This window comes from Squalius cephalus, assembly GCF_949319135.1.
Source record: "Squalius cephalus genome assembly, chromosome: 21".
NCBI classification, from domain to species: Eukaryota; Metazoa; Chordata; class Actinopteri; order Cypriniformes; family Leuciscidae; genus Squalius; species Squalius cephalus.
Genome location: NC_137142.1, coordinates 33,163,833 through 33,186,655, shown reverse-complemented (window position 1 = coordinate 33,186,655; position 22,823 = coordinate 33,163,833). Strand labels below are relative to the sequence as shown.

The 22,823-nt window shown below is 35.3% G+C and overlaps 1 protein-coding gene across 6 annotated transcripts in view; it reads right to left on the bottom strand.

The window, feature by feature from the left end:
- LOC307148969 (signal-induced proliferation-associated 1-like protein 2) overlaps positions 1–22,823 on the bottom strand; it is a 138,149-nt gene that overhangs the window by 61,676 nt on the left and 53,650 nt on the right. For all 6 annotated transcript variants that reach the window (XM_079854954.1, XM_079854951.1, XM_079854952.1 and 3 more), the window contains exons 3-8: positions 18,632–18,765; positions 17,348–17,536; positions 8,889–9,063; positions 8,038–8,141; positions 5,978–6,135; positions 3,739–4,315 (exon numbers count right to left, since the gene is read on the bottom strand). In XM_079854954.1, the coding sequence (XP_079711080.1) occupies positions 3,739–4,315; positions 5,978–6,135; positions 8,038–8,141; positions 8,889–9,063; positions 17,348–17,536; positions 18,632–18,765 (1,337 nt within the window). The remainder of the gene's footprint in view (positions 1–3,738; positions 4,316–5,977; positions 6,136–8,037; positions 8,142–8,888; positions 9,064–17,347; positions 17,537–18,631; positions 18,766–22,823) is intronic.

Genomic DNA, 22,823 nt, shown 5'->3' with positions numbered 1-22,823 from the left:
TGCACTTTGATCTTTGAAACTTTTTGAAGAGCTTTTACATTCACAAACAGCTTTATAATACGGTGACCGGGAGGGGACATGTTCGGTTCACTTAGTTTTGTCGTGGCCACAACATATAAACTCGTGGGAACGTGATAATATGTTGTTGCCATGAGATAATAAGTCGTGGGAACGTCATATTAAGTCGTGAGAACGTGATAATAAATCGCGGCCACGAGATCATTTTGTTGAGGTAACGACATCATTATATCATGGCCATGCGATGTAAAGTCGTGGCCTCGAGATCATATGTTGAGGGAACGATATATATATTATGTTGAGTGAACCACACCGGTCAATACTGTACATATACAGCAGTCGGAGATGGAGATGATCTGACGAAATAACATTTTACTTTGAATTAGGAATTAGGGGTGCACGATATATCGGCCGCCGATATAATATCGGCCGATATGGTCATTTTTTTTACACATCGGTATCGGTCCGATGTCAAAATAGGGCCGATGTGAACAGGCCGATATTTGACGTGTGAAGTTGAAGTTACTGATGCTGACTCCTGATCTTAGCAGTAGTGAACGCCCTGAGAGAAATACACATTTCATACAGATGACATAAGCAGAGAACAGTCTGTTTTCTTTTGTTTTGAATTGTTCTGTTTAAAAATAGATGTTTCAAGCTTTCTATATAGGCTATGTCTCAGGTCTGTGAGGCAGGTTGGTTTCGGTTCATTTGAGACGCGCTTCAATTCACGCGTCGCCTCAATGTCCTGATTAAATATTTTCTAATATTTACTTCTTGTTTATTTTTGATGAAACATTGATCAAAATTAAGATACAATTAATACAAAACGAAATTAAATTTAAAGACAGGCTTTGTGCTTTCTGTTTGAGGTCTCTGTGAAAGTTTTAAAGCGGTCTTTTAGTGCGCTTTCAGACGTGCGTAACAGAGAACTTTCCCGTCAGTAACATTGTTAACGCAGTCCAGTGCGACTTATGTTTTTTCCCTCTTCATGACACATTTTTGATTGATCGTTTTTTGACTCGTAGATATTTGAATATATTGTTTGATATTTGATACCCGTTCGAATTTGATTTTTCTCAAAAGTGACAGCACGTGTGATTTGTGGATTACTGATAAGCGCGAGTGGAGAAACAGGCGTTTATTTATTCATTCTCAGTGTTGAGAAACGTAGCCTTCATGTGTTACGTTATTGTGTTAATAATAACTAAAGTAGCCTACCTAATTATGTTACATTTTTATTTTGTATGAAAACTAGCGCGTTCGTTACTTATGGATTAAAAAGTAGGCGTTGTATCAGTGCTGCGCGAGCTCTCCCTCACAAACGGACGCGCGCACACAGAGAGAGAAGATAATTGTAAAATGAAAAATTGACGGGCTAAATTTAAATTTTGTTCTTGCTTGTTTTTTTTTCTATCAAAATGTCAAAGCATTTTGTATTATCCATCCGTGTTTTTAAAATTCGTTAAATGACGGACGTTTTACTGTTAACACAGCCCATATGTCGGATTCGTCTTATAGCCTACTTGTTATTATTTTTTAGAATAAGTGATTCGTTATGCTATTATTGGACTCCTGTCTATTCATTGTCAACTGTTTTCTATAAATATGTTTGTATTGGCTAACATTTATTCAGCTAATGCGTGTTCTGTTTAAAATGTGCAATGTTCAAAGGCAAAGACAGCAGGTCAGAAATAGAAGCCCTTTTCCCTGTGGTATTTAGTATCATATTTGGATATTGGAATAATAAATTAAGAAGCCTATCTTAATTGTACACAATATTCCTGTTTTTTTTTCTCCTGTTTTCTAAGGGTTTCTTAATTTTAGACAAGTTGACCAGCACACATTAGGCTATATGCAATGCAATATAATGCATGTGTGTCGTATGTGTGACATATTTTGCATACAGGTAAAGGTGCCCAATATCAGTCATTTCTAAAGTAAAAAAAAAAAGTGTTTTGGAAAATAGCTCTTTATTTGATAATCATTAAAATTTGTTTTCTATACAGAGATATCGACATCGGTAAATATCGGTATCGGCCATAACAGCAATATTAATATCGGTTATCGGTATCGGCCACAATTTTCACATCGGTGCATCCCTATTAGGAATGTTATATAAAGATACAGTGCGGTCTCTGGCATTAAGACATGGATAACTTACATAAGTGAAAGACACCTGAAACGCATTCTTAAGTTGAATGGGCTTTTTCGTTGGAAATTTGCTGGCTTGAATGAAATAAAGCCACTTGTTTGAATGGAAAATGAGCGACGTCTCGTGGTTCCATCACAGAAAGCCACAAAATCACTTTCCAGAACATTCTCATTCATAGTTCCATGCTGGTGGAATGCTCTCCCCACCCTCATCCGGAATGCAGAATCCCTGACAACATTCAAAAGACAGCTTAAAACCCTCTACGTGAGCTCTTAACCTCTTAAAAAAAAAACAACAACTTTCCTTTTCCTTTAAATCCTCGCTTATCAGGCTTATGCTATTCTGAACAATGCCTGAACTTCATATTTTGAGCACTTTTTGCGTTGTTTTTTGCCTCTTCACGATGACTCGTTTAATTTAGTCCTAATTTGTAAGTCGCTTTGGACAAAAACGTCTTCTAAATGAATAAATGTAAATGTAAATGTAAATACTCGTGTCACGAATAAAGTCCTGTTTAAGGTGTAAGACTGAAAATACTGGTTGAGGCCCTGGTCTGAGACAAAGGGCTAATTACCATTTGACCTCCCCCATACGACCTCACTTCCGCAAACTACTAAGAACTCACACAAGAATATGGTTTAATGTGAATGTTTATCATTGACTGTTATGTTTTTGGTGTCATTTGAAATGTCTCAAAGTGAGTGGTACAGATATCTCATATCCAGATAGATAAAATAAAAGGTAATAAGGTTTATAGAAGATTAGAGAAAACTGGTTAAGCCATTTGAGGGAAGCCATGTGATTATTCTAACTGGTTAAAAGGAATAGTCAAACATTCGCTCACTCTTAGTGAGGCACAGATATTATTAAAACCTTTCATTTATGGAGTCAGATGAATTAACGAGAGAATACATGATTAATGTATTTAACCAACCAATACTTTGCATGAGAAAAGGACAGTAACACGTGATACCTTCCCCGTGTATTGGCGAACCGGCAATTGGACCAATATAGCGGGCCTTACAAAGGCAATAAACAAAAACAAATTATGAGAAACTTAAATGAACAAATAACAAAGTAAATTATGACCAGGGTAAAAGGAGGAGCCCGTATCGCGTGTGTAGATTCGGTTCCCACATGTTATAAAACTCGTAGCCACGAGAAACGGATGTCGTTCGCTCAACATATTAAGTCGTGGCCACGAGAAGCAGATGTCGTTCCCTCAACATACGATCTCGTATGAGATATTATGAGATATTACGACCCACGAGATATTATGACGTTCCCATGACTTAATATCACATTCCCACGAGTTTATATATTGTGGCCACGACAAAACTAAGTGAACCGAACATGTCCCCTCCCGGTCACCGTAATATAACACTCTACATGAAAGGTGAATAAATAAATAAAATCCAAACTGTGACAGAAAGTAGTCTTTGATAATGTCTAAATATATATCCAAACGCAATACCTAATAAAATGAAGTAATTATACCTAACCTAGTGAGCAATATGCATTTACTGTAAAAGCGTGTAGTTAAAGAAGAAGAAGAGCGCTCTTACCTCGAGTCTTTGTACGATCTCTCTAATGTCCTCTCCACAGTTGTCGTGCGCGGAAAACATCACGCACTCTCCGCGTTCATAGAAGATCTTGATGCTCATGACACCGGAAGACCAACCGATGACATCCCGACAGGAGCAGTTAAAGATCACATTCTTGGACTCCTCCTCGATCAGCACGATGAACTCGTTGGAAATCCCCAGCAGGCACTCCACATCCGCGGACTGTCCGAAGTCTCGCGCCACGACGCTCCAGGTGACGGCCCCCACGCTGTGCAGATGCGCGTCCCTCCGCGGCTTCACGCGCTCCTTCTTCTTGGCCCCCAGCGTGATGAAGCTGAACTTCACCGCGGAGTCCACCGTCGTCGTGCTCACGAAGTTCTCCGCGAGGTCCTTGAGATACTCCTGCCGCGTGCGGGTCGCCATGGCGCGAAACTTCTCGGATTTGTGCGCCGCATTTTCCCCGTTGATCACCTTAGCCAGCAGGAAGTCCCTGAAGACGGCGGACTTGGGAAAGGTCACGGCTTTAGGAATGGGAGGGCCGAACGGAGGCACGTCTTTCGATCTGGAAACTGCAACACTGCAGAGAGAGATTGGAGTGTGTGGTGAAGCTAATGCAATTCAACATGACTCGAGATGCACTTCACGGATCCAAAAACATTTAAAAGAAATCATTTCTATCTTCCGTGTAACACAAAGAAGACATTTTATAGTCAAAGCAACAAAACATTAATGTAGTCCATATGACTTGTGGGCTAAATTTCATTTTCTGAAGTCAAACAACAGATTTTTCTGATTAACCGATTGAAATATATATCGTCATTTACTGAAAACACAAGGACTTTTATGCTGCACTTTTTTTTATTTATTTTATGCTGAAAGATTTTATTTTTATATTCAGTTATATTAGACTCAGTTTTCATTTTAATTTTAGGTTAGGTTTTGTTAATTTTGTTATGTGGTTTTATCATTTGCATTATTATTTTTAAACATGTCTGTATTTATATATCTTTTAAATGTATATATTTATATATATTTCAGTTGTAGTTTCAGTGATTTTAGTGCTTCAACTTATTTCAGATAATTGCCAAGGAAACATTTCTAAAAAAAATGTTTACAATTCTAAATTTCTATTTTTTTAAGTTAACATTTTTCATCTAATATTTATATTTAAATTTTATTTCAGCTTCAGAAATGATGTTGTGCTTTTGTCATTTTTATTAGTTTCATGTAACAAATTGCTTTAAGGGTTTTGCCCCCCCCAAAAGATGACATCATCCAGTTCAATTCAGCTAATATGTACTAAAAGAAACTCTAATGAATAAAAAAATATTTTAATTTCAATCCTTGCCAAGTGCCAAATAAGAGTAAAATAAATAAATATTTATAAATAATAATATTATTAATAATAATAAGACATCTTATGTTACAAAAAAATACTGCTAAATACATTTTCACAGCCTGTAAAAAATATTTATTATAATTTTATTTTCATCTAACGTTAGAAGGTCTGGCAAAAAAGTTCAAGACTTTTCTGAAAATTTCTAGGTTTTTTAAGTTTTTTATCTAATGTTTATATTTTATTTCAGCTTTATTTCAATTTCTATTAAATTATTTTTAATAGTTTTAGCTCTAGTTAACAATAAAAAAACAGGATGGGAGGGAAGATTATCAGTGAATAACAACTTAAAATCAACTTTAACTTTAGCCTAAGACTTCAGAAGACTTATAAAATAGGAGTCATATAGACTTTTTCATATTATTTTATTATATTAACAATATTGTCATATTGTTTTTATATTACTTTTACATGTTTTTACCCCTTTTTGGGCTTTACAGACACTGGTTACTGCAGGTTCATTACATGGGAAAGAACTCAAACCTTCTTTATAATGTCTCTGTTTGTGTGCCATGGATTAATTATTGCAATTAAAGGATAAATTCTCTCACTCGTCCACATGCCGTTTGGAACGGCATGTGGACGAGTGAGAGAATTTATCCTTTAATTGCAATAATTAAATGACTCAAACAGCCTTTGACACTGCTTTTAAAAAGAAGATAAAAAATTACAGGCAAGCCAAGCATTTAGGCACATTACTGATTCCAGCATTTAATGTCAATTCTAAAGTTTTATTGATACTTTTATAAAATCTCAATTGTAAATACAATCACTTAATTTCTCTTAACAGAACAAAGTAAATCCAAGGCATGGTTCTCAGACAGATGTTTGCGCTTCACTTGCCTGTAGCAGACATTCTCAGTGCACGGATTGTGAACTTTAACGATGACGAACACATGCTGGAAATGGGACCGGATGTTTTTGGGTGTGAAGGGCAAGGCACCGGGCTCCTGAAACACGATGGTGACGATGTCATTTCCTATGTGCCTCTTTCTGAGCAACTGGTGAGAGAAGAGAACAAACAAAGGTGAAGGGACTCTACAGTGTCCATGTTCAAAGAACAGTTCAAACACCATCATAAACGGGAGGTGAGGGTTTAGGAAATGCGAAACGTTGTATTGGCAAGTCCATCAGCCCTGAAAAAAGATGACATATTTTACTATGAACTGTATTGATATGTACTAAAAGAAACTCTGATGAATTAAAACTACAACACAAAAACATTTTTAATCCTTTTTTTGTAATCAGGGTTCAAAATGAACACTTGCCGATTGCCAAATAAGAGTTAGTTAAATAAATAAACAATAATAATATTTTATGTTGTTAAAAATATTGCATAATACCATTTCACAGCCTGTAAATTTTATATATATATATATATATATATATTTATTTATTTATTTATTTATTTATTTTAATCTAAAATTAGCAGGTGTGGCAAAAAGTTCATATTGGACCCTGTGTGTAATACAAGTTTTGCTGTAAGGATTTCCATTGTGTTTGGCTCTTAAATAAAGCCATTCTGAGGAGGTTTAAAGACTTAGAATTAAAGAAAAGAAACAGATTAAAAATATAAAAGATCATTTTTTGTTAAAAATGCAAATAATCACCAGCAATGTGCCATCTGGTGTAATGTTGCTGCCATAAATGACACAGAAGACGTCTGCAGATGCTGTGGAAGACTTTAAAATCTCTTAAGCTCATGCATAAGTATCTGATTCTGGATTTTTTTAGAACAGTCGGCCTTGATATCTCAAAGATGTTGGATAAGAGCGTTCAATGGCGACATAGTCAGGAACTTAATATATTCTATTAACCCTGAGCCGCTCTATAGGGACGTCATATTAACGGTGAGCCGGCCTTCCTGAGAGTGGCCAAGGGTTACAAACAGGATTATGTGTGAGACGGGACGATGAGAAGATGAGAGGCTGAACTGTGCTCCAGTCTTCTGGAAGCTTACGGTCAGGGATTTATCCGCTAATCCGGCACAATCGAATAGAATTGAAGTTGGAGAAGAAAAAGACAGAAAATCTTCTAATCCTGCCAATCGACTGTCAGAGACACAAGTGACAGTGATGCGGCTGGAGTGGCTCTATTACTAAGTTTATGCATTTGATAGACTATAAACCTGTTATGATATATATTATAAAAACATATCAAATATATCTCATGGGATTATATTTAATGCATTTACCAAATCTGACAATTGTAATTGGAAATCAAATCCAGACTTTTAACAAAAGTGAAGTCATCTTCATTCTGCAGGAGTGGCAAAATTCCAGCTTTGTCACATATTATTTTGTTTTCTTCACTAAAAAGATGTAAATGCTTAAAAATGCATATGCACACATTTTTGAAATATATAAAATAAAGAAAATAAAAAATAAATTCTAATATACCATACAGTTCAGAAGAGTTAGAAATAATTACAGTAGATGTTCAAACCTGAGAGGAAAACTCTCAATAAACATTGTTCAAAAATGGGGGGAAAGAAAATCATAATTATAAATGCTTATATATTCAGATTTAAGTTTATATACTCAGATTAACATCTATATTGGATTAAAACTATGTTCATAAGTTCTACTTTAACTTAACATCATTAACCTGAAGATCATGTTCTCCAGCATGATTTGAGAACGGATGGATGGATGGATATTTAGATAGATAGATATTTAGATATTTAGATAGATAGATAGATAGATAGATAGATAGATAGATATTTGGATGGATTGATGGATGGAGATTAGTTAACTAGCTGTTAAAGAGAACATATCATGAAATGTACCAGTCATTATCACACAATAAAAGAAATTTAGAAGATTCTGGGTAATCATAACCCCTATGTCAGGTCATTAGCCAATCACAAGAGAGCTCATTAGCATAACGAAGAGGACACACACCTGCTGCCTGTTGTTGGGTGTGTAGGGCAGAAGTGTGGACACGTGGAACATCAGCTCATAGTCCTTGTAGGTCGTGTAGAGCGAGTGAGTGCCGGTCGAGTCCGCTGTAATGGAGGACAGTTGTCAACAACACATCTTGTGTTTGAGACGCAAGGGAACAAAGAGAGGAGAAACAGGACTCGACATTTTTCTCTGGAGTCTTTACTTGCCCTGACAACAGTATATATACAGTGAACTAGAAAAAATATGTAGTGCTCCAAACAGGAAAAAAGTCCTTGTACTACATGTGCGTAGAGCCAATGGTATATTGAAGAATGAACAAAAAGGGTGGCTGACCGCACACTGATCCACTCAAGACTGGAAAAGTCTACAAAAATATTTTTTTATTTAAAAAATTGCATCGTGCAAAAAGTGCAAAGTGCATGTGAGTTAAAAACAAATAGACACCAGCAAACAAATGTTTCAGCACATTGCTATCTTCAGTACTCCAAAACTGAAGTACTGAGTACTGAAGAAAGCAATGTACTGAAACGTATATATACTTTATATATATAATTTATATTATATATAAATATAAATATTTTATGTATAAATACAATTTTTCTTAAATATTTAAATGCATGTGTGTGTGTTTATATAAACAAAATAATTATACACATACACATATTATGTAAACACAAACTTTTATTTTGCATGCGATTAATTGTTGCACAGCCCTAATATACATATAATATATGGTGTCATATAATATAACTATATAAATGCACTGTGTTGTATGTGGATGGTGTCATATAATATAACTATATAAATGCAGTGTGTTGTATGTGGATGGTGTCAGCAGTAACACATACTCTTGTTGTCCAGCTGCGCTCTGTACTTGGTGAAGCCCTTCAGTCGGACTCTCTGACCGAGCAGATCCAGGAACTCGTCCAGCGCCGGCCCGGCGTTCTCATTATTGTACATCTCCTCCTCTGTGCTCTGACCCGCTTTACAGTACAGGACGCCCACTTTGTGCTGGAAACTCAGCTGCAACACAACCAAACACACACACATTACATTTATTACTGATCGGATATCAATAAAACTCAACCCAGTTATTCATTTAGGTTGCACTTTATTTTGAGGTGACGTTAAGTTCTATTAATTAACTACATGTACTTAATATAGGGTTAGGTTTAAGTTAGTTACTTGTAATTATGCATGTTATTACTGTAGAAAGTACATGTAGTTTTATATTATGTTATATTATATATCGGTATTAAATGTTTTATATAAAAAATATATCTATATTTTTCATATATTTAATATGAACATATTGTAATTTATTATATATAATGAATCTGTATCTGAATACTTTTTATATATTTTTTAAAAATATATTTTACAATTATATATATATATATATATATATATATATATATATATATATATATATATATATATATATATAGTATATCATAATAGATTAATATTGAATATATGTGTGTGTGTGTACTTTTAGCTTTTTTTATTCAATATTAAACTATTATGATATACAATATTTAGCATAATTAAAATATCAGATTATTAATTAATATATTAATTTGAAAATATTAAAATGATATAGTATATATTATACACCATCTTTTCTGCAATGATTGCCATTTGCAATACTGCATTTTGTTTACCTTTTTAATTTCTAAAAATGTTTTTGCTTCAAAATCCAAGTTTGTAATGCTTTGATTCATCTCAAAAGTGTTAATATCATATCAGAAAATTGCATAAAAAAAAATGGCAAATGCTGAATGTGAAAACCCTTCCGGAAGCAGCGATCGCTCACTGTTGTGCTCGTATCATCATGTGTGTGTTTTACACAGTTTAACAGTCAGCTCATAAAGCGCTTGATGACGACTCTAGCCGTTTGCTGGTGTTTAGTCTACGAGTCGTGAGGAGTCAGGACTGTCCCGAGGGCTGATGGGTACGGAAGAGGCGCAGTGATGTCACAGCGGTCAGGACACCGTTATGTAAAACACTCCGGGGATGGCTGACTTTCTTTCCCTCTATCCCTGTGTTTCTTCTTTCTTGTGGCGTTTCATGTCACTCAGAGGCTTATCTGAGTCTGAGAGCCGTGTTGACCTCTTTGTTATGAACAGACAGAAGAATGTGTTTCTTCTGTGTATGTTTGATTAATATGGAAAATATCTGTGCCAAAGATTTCAGACTTAGATATAGAGATTGTCTGTCTTTTTTGAGCCAGAGTTTCAAACCCTAGTGAGCTGCCTTGGTGTCCACTGTCTGACTAGTGTGTTTGCTTTAAAGGGACCAAAGGGTAAATATGCACTAGATAGTCTTTGACCATTTTTAAGATGGCATGTCGAGAAAAGTTAAAAATGCATCCATTATTTGATTCCGCCATGGCAGGTGAACTGAGAAAAATGACCAGCCAGGAATAATATTTGCATGGCTAGTGAATTCTTTATCTAAGTGTAACAATATATCAAGTCCAGTTCATAAATTTTTTAAATTTCTCAAAATAAGGTAGAAGGCAGTGAAATTATGCTTCCAATCCTATTCGTTTTCCCATTGATCATTCCCATTAAATATTTTAAATATTAAATAATTTTATTTTTATAAAATACAAATGTAAGTTTAACATTTAAAAATTTTATATTTAATTTTTTTAACTATTAAATTAATTAATATTAATAATTAACTATTCAAATAATTGATATTAAAATTATTACTTTTAAATTGTTATTTTAATTGTAAACAATTATTTAAAATTGTGTATATATAAATTGTGTACATATAAAAGTTAAGCTTAAGCTCAAGAAATGAGAATATACTATATTATATATTGGTATTCAATGTTTTAATACAAAATACAATACATAGAATTTTATTTCATATTAACATATTATATTTAGTATATATTTAATCTATATATTTTGAATAATTTTCTACTTAATTATGGTTTTAAAATATTTACATTTTTTATATTTATAATATATTTAATTATTCTCGCTCTCTGTAAAGTATACATTTATGTAAATTATTACATATACAGTATATACTTTTATTTTAAAATATTTTTTATATTATGTTTTAATTTGAAAAAAATATTTTATTAAAATACTTTGTTGCTGGTAAAAAGCCCTTATGTATAATGCATTATAAAGGTATTCATAATGTTTATTATAATGCTTTAGGCTATATCATTTCATAAATAATAAGTTAAAATGCATTATAACACTTGCAGATTCTTCTACATCTGAAATTTGTCATGTATTTAATGTATTATACTTTTTTTAAATGAATGAATAGATAAGCATTATAATGTATTATAATTGTGCTTACAAAAGACCATACAGTGCATTACAAGGCATAATTAATGCATGAGAAATCATTTTATAGTGCATTATATATATATATATATATATATATATATATATATATGAAGGGTTTAAGTGTTTTATTATTTTATTATTAAGTGGGCATCTTACTAGGGTTTGTTTGACTTTTTGATGCTGTTGAAATGGAAACTGACGTGAGGAAGCAAGCGCATGACATCACTGTTGGCTCAAATGACTTCTTTGACTCCTGCAAGCATTTTATGTTTTCTCACCATTTGCTTAGTCTAAAAACTGCCTGTTGGCCGTATACCTTACCTACCCGTTCAGAATGTGTCAGCGGTTTGCATGTCGTTTTATAACTCAAGTTTACTGCACTTATCCCAGAGTGTGTGTGTGTGTGTGTGTGTGTCCTTTCTAAAGCCAAGTAGGGCATCTCCTCTGAACTGCATTAGCGCTGCTCGACTAGATGCCGGGGAAGTCACTGGCTGTTCCTAATCCAAAACAGTCGGATGAAGGTTTCAGAGGACGAGGTCGCCATGACAACAGCATGGTTTCCAAGCTGGGAATACTTGACCCGCGTAAGAGAGCCGTGATTCCTGAGCGCTGAAACATCAGCCGTTTTCCTCTGCCTCATCAGACCCGTTCAGCGCATCTGAACTGGGTTAGCTTGCGTAAGGAGCTTCGCTGCGAGGCCAGGGGTTCTGATGGCATTTCACCACGTCTTACTGTGGGATTGTGACTGATTGTTCCTGAAGAGACTTCTGTCGCAACTCACTTCCCATCAAATGAAATGAGGGAAATGCTAGAGATTTAGTGTTTGAATCCAGATTGACTGGAAGTGGTTTTATGTATATTTTGGTCACTTGTCAGCTAATGGTCAGACTTTTGGCTATTGGGATCCACTTTTTTCTTCTTTCGCACCTAAATTAAGTACACCTGGGTATCGTCTACAATCGACGTCCCCGAACGTCTACAGTCGTTCATGATACATTACATAATTTCCCTACAATTTGATTGGTTCTTCATAGGCAAACCCTTCTGTTACTAGGTAGAAGCGAACTGTTTTCTTGATTACTTCATTGTTAATCACAAGTTGTCAAACCTAGACATCTGTCTAGTTTCATTTCCCCTATTTGTTATTTATACACTCGCACACTCAAAGTCACGAGTTTTCGACCAAACGGTTTGGAAACATTTAAAATTCAAAAGCATATATATATATACTGTATATCTCTTTACTTGTTTTAAATGCCTCAAACCAATCTAGTTGTCATTAGCTAAAACAAAGACTTTTTTTGTCAATTGAAATAAAGCTAAAAAATGTTTTGATATTATATGAAAAACAGTCAAATGCTGCATTGGCAACTAACTGAAATAAGTTGTATAATAATAATAATAATAATTAATACTTCAAATAAAAATGTTGAAGTACTAAAACTGCTAAAAGTAAAATTTAAAATATTTTGGAAATAAAATAAACAAAAAAAGAGCTTAAAATCAAACTAAATTTAAAATGAACATGGAAAATCTTAAAATAAAAGCGAATTCAAAATAGTAGTAAAAACTAGCCTCAAACGAATTATATGCGGGCACAAATGGGGCTTGTTGTTGTTTGAGAAGCTCGTTTGTAAGTGATCATTATTGTGCGGTTGTTTTTGTACGTAAATGACACATTTCACAGTCAGAACTTGATGTGATCCCACAGACTTCTGTTGAGTTTACCATCATCCCATCCAATCCCTCAATTTCCATAATGATTATTAAATCCTCCTCCTTGTGATCGCTGAATCTGTTTGAACTGATGTTTACAGACTGAGCTCTTCTGAAGGGACTCGAGTATCACGTTCCCATCGGACTTCGCTTCATCCACTCGCAGAAAATAAATGTGCATCTGCCTGATGATTTCATTAATGACTTAATCTGTTTACATGCACTGATGCGTACCTGACTAATTGTTTCTCATAAACTATGCCTTGAAGAATATTCTGTGGCTCTTACTGTTTCTTAACAAGGCAACGTATGAACCTTTGTTGGGATCCTCGTTTGACTGCATTTTTTCTTTGCATCTTCCACATAAATTAAGGTAACAATTTATTTTAATGACGTAGTTACAGTATAATAATCTAATATAATCGAACATAACATACCATAACAATCTAATTTCTTAAGCTTAACTTCAGAGCTTTAACTTCAGTTGCTAAAGATCAACGGGAAACAAATGAGATCTTCACTTTTTTCACTTTCAAAACAAGTTTTGTTTCTGCCGTCGCTAATTCTGTCGTCCTGTGAGAAGACATAAACACGCAAGCGTAAGAGAAGAAAAGAGCAGGACACGGAATGAAAGAGTTCACTTCTCATTATCTGTCACCATCAAGTGAGCAGTGAACCTTTCCCGCAGCAGCCCAAGGTAACGCGATACGGTTTGCTAGCCGTGTGGGAGGCAGACTGGGGGTCTTTAGCACATTATGTGACATAGGTGTTGTTTTTCACACATACGTCCCCAGAGGCGAAGACCACCATTCATCTCCAAACCAGATCTTCAGCAGCCAGCTGAACATGCATGTGCAACAGTCAAATACACAAGACAAATATAGTCTTTCCTTAAAGGCGATCTATAATGCCCTGTTTCAAAGTCTTGATTTTGTTTTTGGGGTCAAAACACATTATTTCCCCCATATTCTCCAATGTTGCGGCTCCTCTCTTCCCAGTCTGTCAGTAACGCTCTGCTTAGTTCCTGTCTCTATGAAGCCCCTCCTTCTGAAAGCACACTGTGCTCTGATTGGTCGGCTGGAGCAGTGTGTTGTGATTGGTCGAGCGCTTTGAGTGTGTTTGGGAAATGTCCCGCCCCTTACCATAACCGGCAGTTTAACACACTACTAACTAACTCAACCAGGCCCCGCCCCTTTATTCTGCGCATTAATTATTTAAATGAGGAATATTGTGACGTGTTCGTTCCCGGAAGAAACTCAAGACTACAATGGAGGCGTTTCAGGGCGAGCGTTTCAAACACTGACTCTGATATAGAGAAGAACTTTCTTTACAGAGCAACATTACACACTAAAGAAAAGTTTTTTAAAAGTGAAGCATGTCATTTTAGAGGCACTAACAGCAGCAAACGAAATTGCAAAATAACTACATACCGTTTCTGAAGGAAATTTGAGTGGTATGTGCCAAACCAAAACTTGATGCCTGAATTATAAACATAGTAAGCATGAACGCCCGTACAAATGACACACTCCGAATCTGAGGCCCGCATTCTGCTGTTCCAACTGGTAGCAATTCAGCGCACGCTATCCAGATTTCCCTGCTCGAGTTGAGACAACTCCCAGAATCCTTCTGAGAGTGCCAAACGGTATTAAACAGTTGTTAAGTGCTTCGCTGAGTAACTTCGACTAACTAAGAAGGAAAACTACACTAAAACACAAGCCTTCTGGGACAAACCCGTATATGCTCCTGCACAGAAACATGAAACTGTAAATCAATAAAGTGCTATTGCATCCAGCAATGGAATCTTTGTTTCTTTCTTTTTTCTATTTGTGTCACTTATGTAAGAAAAAACACCCTGGGATTTTTCTGACAGCTTCAAGCCACAAGATTCATAGCCCGTGTCGATGGGAATCCACAGTTTGGCCAGAGGAGAACTGACTGGTTCCTCACAAGGGTTTTTCTCCATTCTGTCATCAAAACTATTGATATTGTATGAAAACTGATCTGAGCTGGACGATAACATCATTTTTTGCAGAACTGCTTTATAGATTAAATTAATAATTTAATAGTTGATGATCTTTACAACTGAATCAACGCTGAACTGAACAACAGCCGACATGCATCATTTCCCTGTTTATCACTGTAAAGCTGCTTTGAAACGATCTGTATTGTATAAAGCGCTATAGAAATAAACGTACCTTGACTTGATATGACAGGGAGTTATTAAGATATATAGTATTTCCCTGATGTCTACACTTCACACTGTTCAATAGTTTGAGTTTGGTAAGATTTTGTGTTTTTGTTTAATGTTATGTTCACCAAGGCTGCATTTATTTGATAAAAATACAGTAAAAACAGCAACATTGTGAAATAATATTTTTTTTTGTTGGCTCTTTGTTCTCTTTTGTAAGTCGCTTTGGATAAAAGCGTCAGCTAATTATATATATTACAGTTTAAAATGAAGTTTTATATGTAAATATGTGTTAAAATGTAATTTATTCCTGTGATCAAAGCTGAATTTTCAGCATCATTACTCCAGTCTTCAGTGTCACGTGATCCTTCAGAAATCACTCTAATATGATGATTTGATGCTCAAGAAACATTTATGATTATTATCAGTGTTGAAAACAGCTGCTGCTTCATATTTAATGGAAACTGTGTTCTTTCAGGATTCTTTGATGTATAAAAAGTTTAAAAGAACAGCATTTATTTCAAATATAAATCTTTTGTAACAATGTAAAATAATTTACTGTCACTTTTGATCAATTTGATGCATCCTTGATGAATAAAAGTATTACGTTCTTTACTGACCCCAAACTTTGAAATGGTAGTATATAAAGTTTAAAGTCACTCGGTCTATATTTAGCACTCGAGAGAACTTCAATAATCACTTCTCTTTAAAGACGATAATGAAACATTATTGAGAGGGTGGGATTGAAACGTCTCTATCTATAAAATAAAATGTAATTTTGGCTATATTTGTCTGTCCTCATTCACATTTCCACTCCAAGTTGGGAAATCAATGGGCGACTGGAGCTGTTATTGATCGAACTATAACATGATATTGGCTGATTTTCTCCCTCAGAACCAAGACGACCATCTGAATCCATGTTGAGAGACGCGTCATGGGAAAAACAGCTCTACCTATGGTGCATTTGAGACCCAGTGCATGTTGATTTTTAGTCATATAACCATGCACTATTTGCATTAACACTTTAAGAACTGCTGTGTTACACATATAACTTAAGGCTTAGTTAAGGCTGCTCTGTGCCTGCACAAAATGCGGTGTAAATATACAATGTTTCATTAAAACCAGACTAAATTATGGCTGTTGTGGTACAAATCACAATACAATAAGCAAAAAAATCAAATGTAAAAATGTTAAAGATTCAGTCACCATATTGATTGACCACTACAATGAATGTTGCTTATTGCTATTAAACATAAGCAAAAGCAATATAATAAAAGACACTATGCATTAGGGCTACACAATTCATCTAAAAATAAAACCAAAATGATCATATTATGAGAATCAAATCACAAAGGCTGCATTTTAATTATATAAATATATGTTCCCTACCTGCGGTTTTCTGTCTAAATACAGGTTTGATGGTTTAGTGTTTGAAGAAATTAATGCATCATTTTTTAAACACAATTTTTTCATTGAAATATTACAATACTATTTCTTATTTTGTTTTAATTTAGTACATTTTATATATTTTATTTATTTATTAAAAATAAATAATAAGAATAATAAGTGTTATTATTATTATTAGTAGTAGTAGTTTTATATCCATATTGATCTGTAATCACAAAATCAAGCGAAATTGTGCAGAGCAAACCTGGATTTTTTTTTTGGCCCCACTTTATATTAAGTGGCTTTAAGTACTATGTACTTGCATCGAAAAATAAGTGCAATGTACTTATTGTGTTCATGTTGTACTGTAAAATGCTTTTGCTGTTATTGAGGTGTGATACGGGTAAGGTTAGGGACAGGTGTGGTGGATTGGGTGGGTTTAAGGGTGAGTTAAGGTGTAAAGGAAGGAACAGTGTAATTATAAATGTAATTACATAAATTAATTACAGCTGTAATTAAATGCAGGTATTTTTTTTAAATATAAGTACAATGTAAAAACATGTATGTACACAATAAGTCAATTGTATGAGAAAAATTGCTAGTAGATTTTCCCCCCAAATCGTGCAGCCCTGCTCTGCATATCTGAATATCATTAACATAACATGAGATTTCAGCGTTCTAGAGGAGTCCTCACCCCCTGCTCGTCCAGCTTGAGGAGCTGCTCGGGGACTTTGGGTGAGTTGAGGGCCAGTCGAAGGCACTGGATGTTCAGCTCGGGCACCACGTACTCCAGCACCTCCTTCAGTGGGAGACCTCGGGCCGTCCCGTGCCTCGCCGTGGACGGCACAGCGTCCTCCAGAATCGCCCCACGCAAGGTGGTCAACTGAGGAGGGCCAGAGAAAGACAAGAGCTCTTAGTGTCTAATCTAATCATTAAACATGCATTAAACAGCAAGGACATTTGCCTGCCTCAAACAATCAAAATCCTTATTATCCGATGGCTTAATATTGTCATATGAGTATGTGACCTCAAGTACTTATTCTTTTCTTATAAACTAACAGGATTCTTTCAATTCAAAATATGTATTGATATATTGGGATATCAAGTTATTGTCAATGAAATCTTCCCCCTTGCAGGAGATTTGAGGGCGCGCTCTCGTCCGAAAGGAAGAAATTGAGTCTCGACCCTTTTATCTGCACTACAGAGTAAAAGCCTTTTATGCTGAATCCTCTAGCATCTCTTTAAAGGGTCATTCTGAGATTTTGAGTCATTTGAGCATCTATGGCATGTAGGAAATGACAAGAGGCTTTATAATTCAGATTAATTGTGAACCATTAGAAGCTGAAGAGCAAAGCCTAAGGTTTAATGCGGTGGAGGAAAAAAAAGGAAATTATATTTTGCATAAAGGATTGTAAAAGTTTATTTTAGGACTCTTAAGATGATCCGTCCCAAATTAATAAATACCGGTAATTAAACAAGTAAATGAAAAAATAAGAAAGCAAACAAACAAACAAACATATAAATAAATAATTTAGAAAATGAAGTTCATGTTAGGACCATTAAAATTCCTGCATTATAAAATTATTTTGATGACAATTCACTAATAAAATTATTAGCAATTGATATCGTAGGGATTATTATAAATATTGCCAATGCAAACCAAGACATTTTCAAGCTTGAAAGTATGAAAGAGGGAGGGTTTTACCTCTTAATATTAATTAAATGCTTCCTTCATTTCAGCAGGTAAAACTTTAATTAATTATTTAAATGTTTGGAGCTATTATTTCCAGTGCGACACCATTAGTCCTTCTAAAACTACTAAAAATGGTATTGCAATTAAGGTCATCAATCCATTAATTTTTAATTACACATGATATGCTCATTCATTAATCCAATTAAAATCAAAACTAATTATCAATAGTTATTTATATCAATATTTGCTGAGAGATTCATGTCCATTTGTCAAGCGCTGGCGTACCTGACTCGTCCTGAAGGTGACCCGATAGTTATACTGCGATGCCTCTTTGTCTTTCCCATCATCCAGCTTTTCTCTCCGCACGCTGATGGCCACCGGGCCCAAGTTCTCATCCACCCCGAAGTAGTTCTGGTGCTCTGGGGGTTAATGACAGGAACGAGAGCAAGTTATGAGGTCAGGTTCAAGAAGGACAGATAACACTTTCCGGGAACACCCTATAAAGCGAGTGAGAGACTGTTAGAGCTGTGTAAACTCTTCACAATCTCTCTGGTGCTGGTCATGCTGAGGAGATACTGCACACACACACGGGAAACTCCACTGAGAACCGTCTACAGACCTTCTTATTTTAGGATTCTTGCATTGTGACATTATTTAAAAAAAAGTAAAAAATAAAAATAAAGCAAGCAAGTTTATTTTAGGACCATTATGATTTTTGCATTTTGACATACATTGTGACATTATTTTCATGATAATTAAGATCATCTGTCTCAAATAAATAAATAAATAAATAAATAGAATTTTACTATAGGCTTTTTTGCATTTTGACATTGGATGGATGGATGCATGGATGAATGGAAGGACAAAACGACAGATGGATGGAAGGACAAAAAATGGATGGATGGATGGATGAATGGAACAACAAACCAATGGATGGATGGGTGGATGGATGGACAGAACGGAAAAAAATTGGATGGATGGAAGGACAAAAGGATGAAACAAAAAAGAATGGATGGATAGATGGATGATGGATGAATGGACAAAAGGATGAAACGAAAAAAGAATGGATGGATGGAGAGATGGATGATGGATGGATGGAAAAAACGATGGATGAATGGAACGACAAAAACATGGATGGATGGATGATGGATGGATGGATGAATGGATGGATAGATGGATGGATGCATAGATGGATGGATGGATGGATGGATGGATGGAGCAGAAAAATGATGGATAGATGGAAGGACAATAGGTTGAAACGAAAAAAGAATGGATGAATGATGGATGAATGGACAAAAGGATGAAACAAAAAAAGAATGGATGTATGGATGGTTGATGGATGGACAAAACGATGGATGAATGGAACAACAAAAACATGGATGGATGGATGGATGATGGATAGATAAAATATAAAAAAAATAATAAAATAAAATAACGGCAAATGTGGATTATTTTAATATGGCGCTATAATGGAGAAAAATGTCCTAGTTATCTGTCATGTCTACATGGCAATGATCTCGTCTGGTCCAGGGAGCATCTCCATAGATTTTCACAGAGTCCCGCAGACACATTAGTGTCATATATGATCCATAATCTCTGATTTCACTGGACCACAGGAGTCCGTCAGAGATTAATAAGAGAAATAAAGCCGCCACAGACGAGGCTTAACCTCTTTCTTTTTGATATCCTTTTCAGTAAGCCCCTTTGTAGACAAACATGCATTTGGACACAATGTTGAAAACCTGAGGCCAAAATTATGCAATATAACAGGCAATGTGTACTAAAGCATGCCATAGCGGGAAAAACATTAGGATAATGTGTATTGATGCAAAACACACACACACAAAAATATGGGACAACAAAGAAATTAGCAACAGCTCAAGCAGTGTGTGGGATCCTGCTGATGGCACAACACGAAAAACAAATACAACCTTATTCAAAGTTACGATAGCAGAAGCGAACTGCATGATGGGAGAGATCTGAAAATGTTCAACAACAGCCCTTAATCCAACTCAAATCCAGAGGTGAACGACAACAAACACCAGTGTCACGTCATCTCATCCACTTGAACACACTCGTGAGGGTAAAGCCTAAAGCTGCAGTAAAACACTGCTGAATTCTTCTCTAAAATACACTTTAATAGAACGATAAAAAGACATCAGCTTGCCCATCACCAACAGTAGGCCATGATGCTTAACAAGATGAAGTATTAATAACATTCATGCATTAACGCAACCGTAGTGTAAACCTTCAGTAGGCATGTCACATCTTGCCTCCTCTCCGATCACGCAGATCTTGGTCACGAAGAGAGAGGAAGTTAATGGAATCAATGCTACTCCCTGGGTGATAAAAGCATCATGGAAAGTAAGGTGTGAAAGGGATAGTGGCTCTTGGGAGAGACATGTTGACAGGTCTGTCCTTCTCAGGTCCAGTAGAGACGCTGATGGGGTGATGAGCAGCTATAAAGGTTAAATGGACTCTGACTGTTAGTTTGAAGTCAGGAAAGTCAGTCAGACAGTCAAAATAAAATCAGTATCTGTCTCACAAAATGCATTCCATTTAATTCAATTTCAAGCCATGCATTAAAGTTATGCATTCAATTTAAAGTTATGCATTACATTTAATTCAATTTAAAGTTATCCATTCAATTTGATTTAATGTTAGGTTGTGCATTCAAGTCATGCATTTATTTTTAATTCAATTTAAAAGTTATGCATTCAATTTAATTTTATTTAATATATAATTTTGTATATATAAAAGTGTGTATATTTATCCATTAAATTTTTTATTCAACGTAAAGTTATGCATTCAAGTTATGCATTCATTTTAATTTAATTTGAAGTTATGCATTTAAATAAAATCAAAATGAAATGGGATGTTTGAGTGGATGAGAACCTTGAGAGGAAACCAAATGTCTTTTCTTTCTTGACAAATGTGTCATTATTTGCTATTAATGCTTTTATCTTCGTTGTATTAATCAGCAATAAATTACTATTAACCATTAGCAATATATTAGTAAATCTGCATTTACCTGCAATTTACAGTATAAGAATAACTAAATACATTGATTTGGCTATTAGTTTAGAATTAATGAAAAGCCTATACATCCCAAAAAGTTGTTTGAATAGGGTCCATTTGGATTTCATTTCGAGTTTAAACTCCCTCCCTCTTTAAACGGCACTTAAAATATATAGTTAAATGCACAAGACTAATCAGTGTCTTAAATATATCCCTGTACAAATGGCGGCAGCTCCGCTGCACAGAGGAAATTGAGCTCTTCTGCTTGAAAGGTCTTTGGCGACACGGCAAGGCGGATGATTATCTATTTCCCAATAGAACGAGCTTGCTAACATGATTTATTGTCATTTGAGCTGAGCTGTAATTCGCTCATTCGCTATGGCTGGAAAGCCCGTGAACGTGCAGGACACAATCGCAGCTTTCACCCACAGGCTGCAGCTCATTATTCAGCGTAGTCAAAGGAAAGAAACGAATTTCTGCATGGCAAGAGGTGGAGCAGCTGTTTTCCAGAGCTTAGGAATGGGTAACACAATCCTGTCAGGCCTATGCAGATGTGCAGACATGCAAAAAAAGCAGTCTGACAGCCGCTGACACCTTCTCAGTCAAACACCAATGACATTGTGCAGGATAAGTCGAAGTATCGTTTGCTCGTTCCATTCCCAGACACGCTGAGGTGTTTTAATGAAGAGCGGTGGGACTGCGGTGTGAGGAGAGGGTCCCGTCTCACCTCTCGCCATCACGGCTCCTCGGAGGGGAACAGCTGCACCTCACCCTGTCTATTCTCACATGACAAATCACAGGCCAAAGACAGGCGAACATTCTCACACCTCAATCCATGCCACAAGCGTTTCTCCTTTCAGAATGTGTAATAAACATCAGGCTTACAAAAAACTGCTATTGTCCGAGTCCCTAAATCACCAGAATAGCATCCAAAAGGAGAAAATATTAACACTGCAAAAAATTGATTTTAAGTTTGTAAGAAGTATTTTGTACTCATTTTCGAGTTAAAGCTAAAGTTCACCCAAAGAAACAGAAATTATTTACTCACTCTCAGATGGATCACAATAGAAGATATTTTGATGAAAAGTTCCGAACAGCATTGAAACCCAATGACTTTCATTGTATAGAAAAGTTGGTCATACAGGTTTCGAATGATATGAGGGTGAGTTAATGAGGTAATTCTCCTTAAAATATCTAAAAACTCTTTCAATTTACTTGAAAGGCAACACTGAAGGAGATATTTAGACTTGTTTTCATAAATGTGTCAATAATATGAATGTATTTTATCTCACTGAACTGGCAGATTTTTTTTGTGCGTGTATTTTATTTAGATTTTTTCACTTGTATCTAAACTACTTCAAAGCAAGTGAAATTAGCCAAAATGCACCTCAATTCAAGAGAAAATCTATGAAAACTCTTATTATTATTATTATTATTATTATTATCATATCTTATTCAG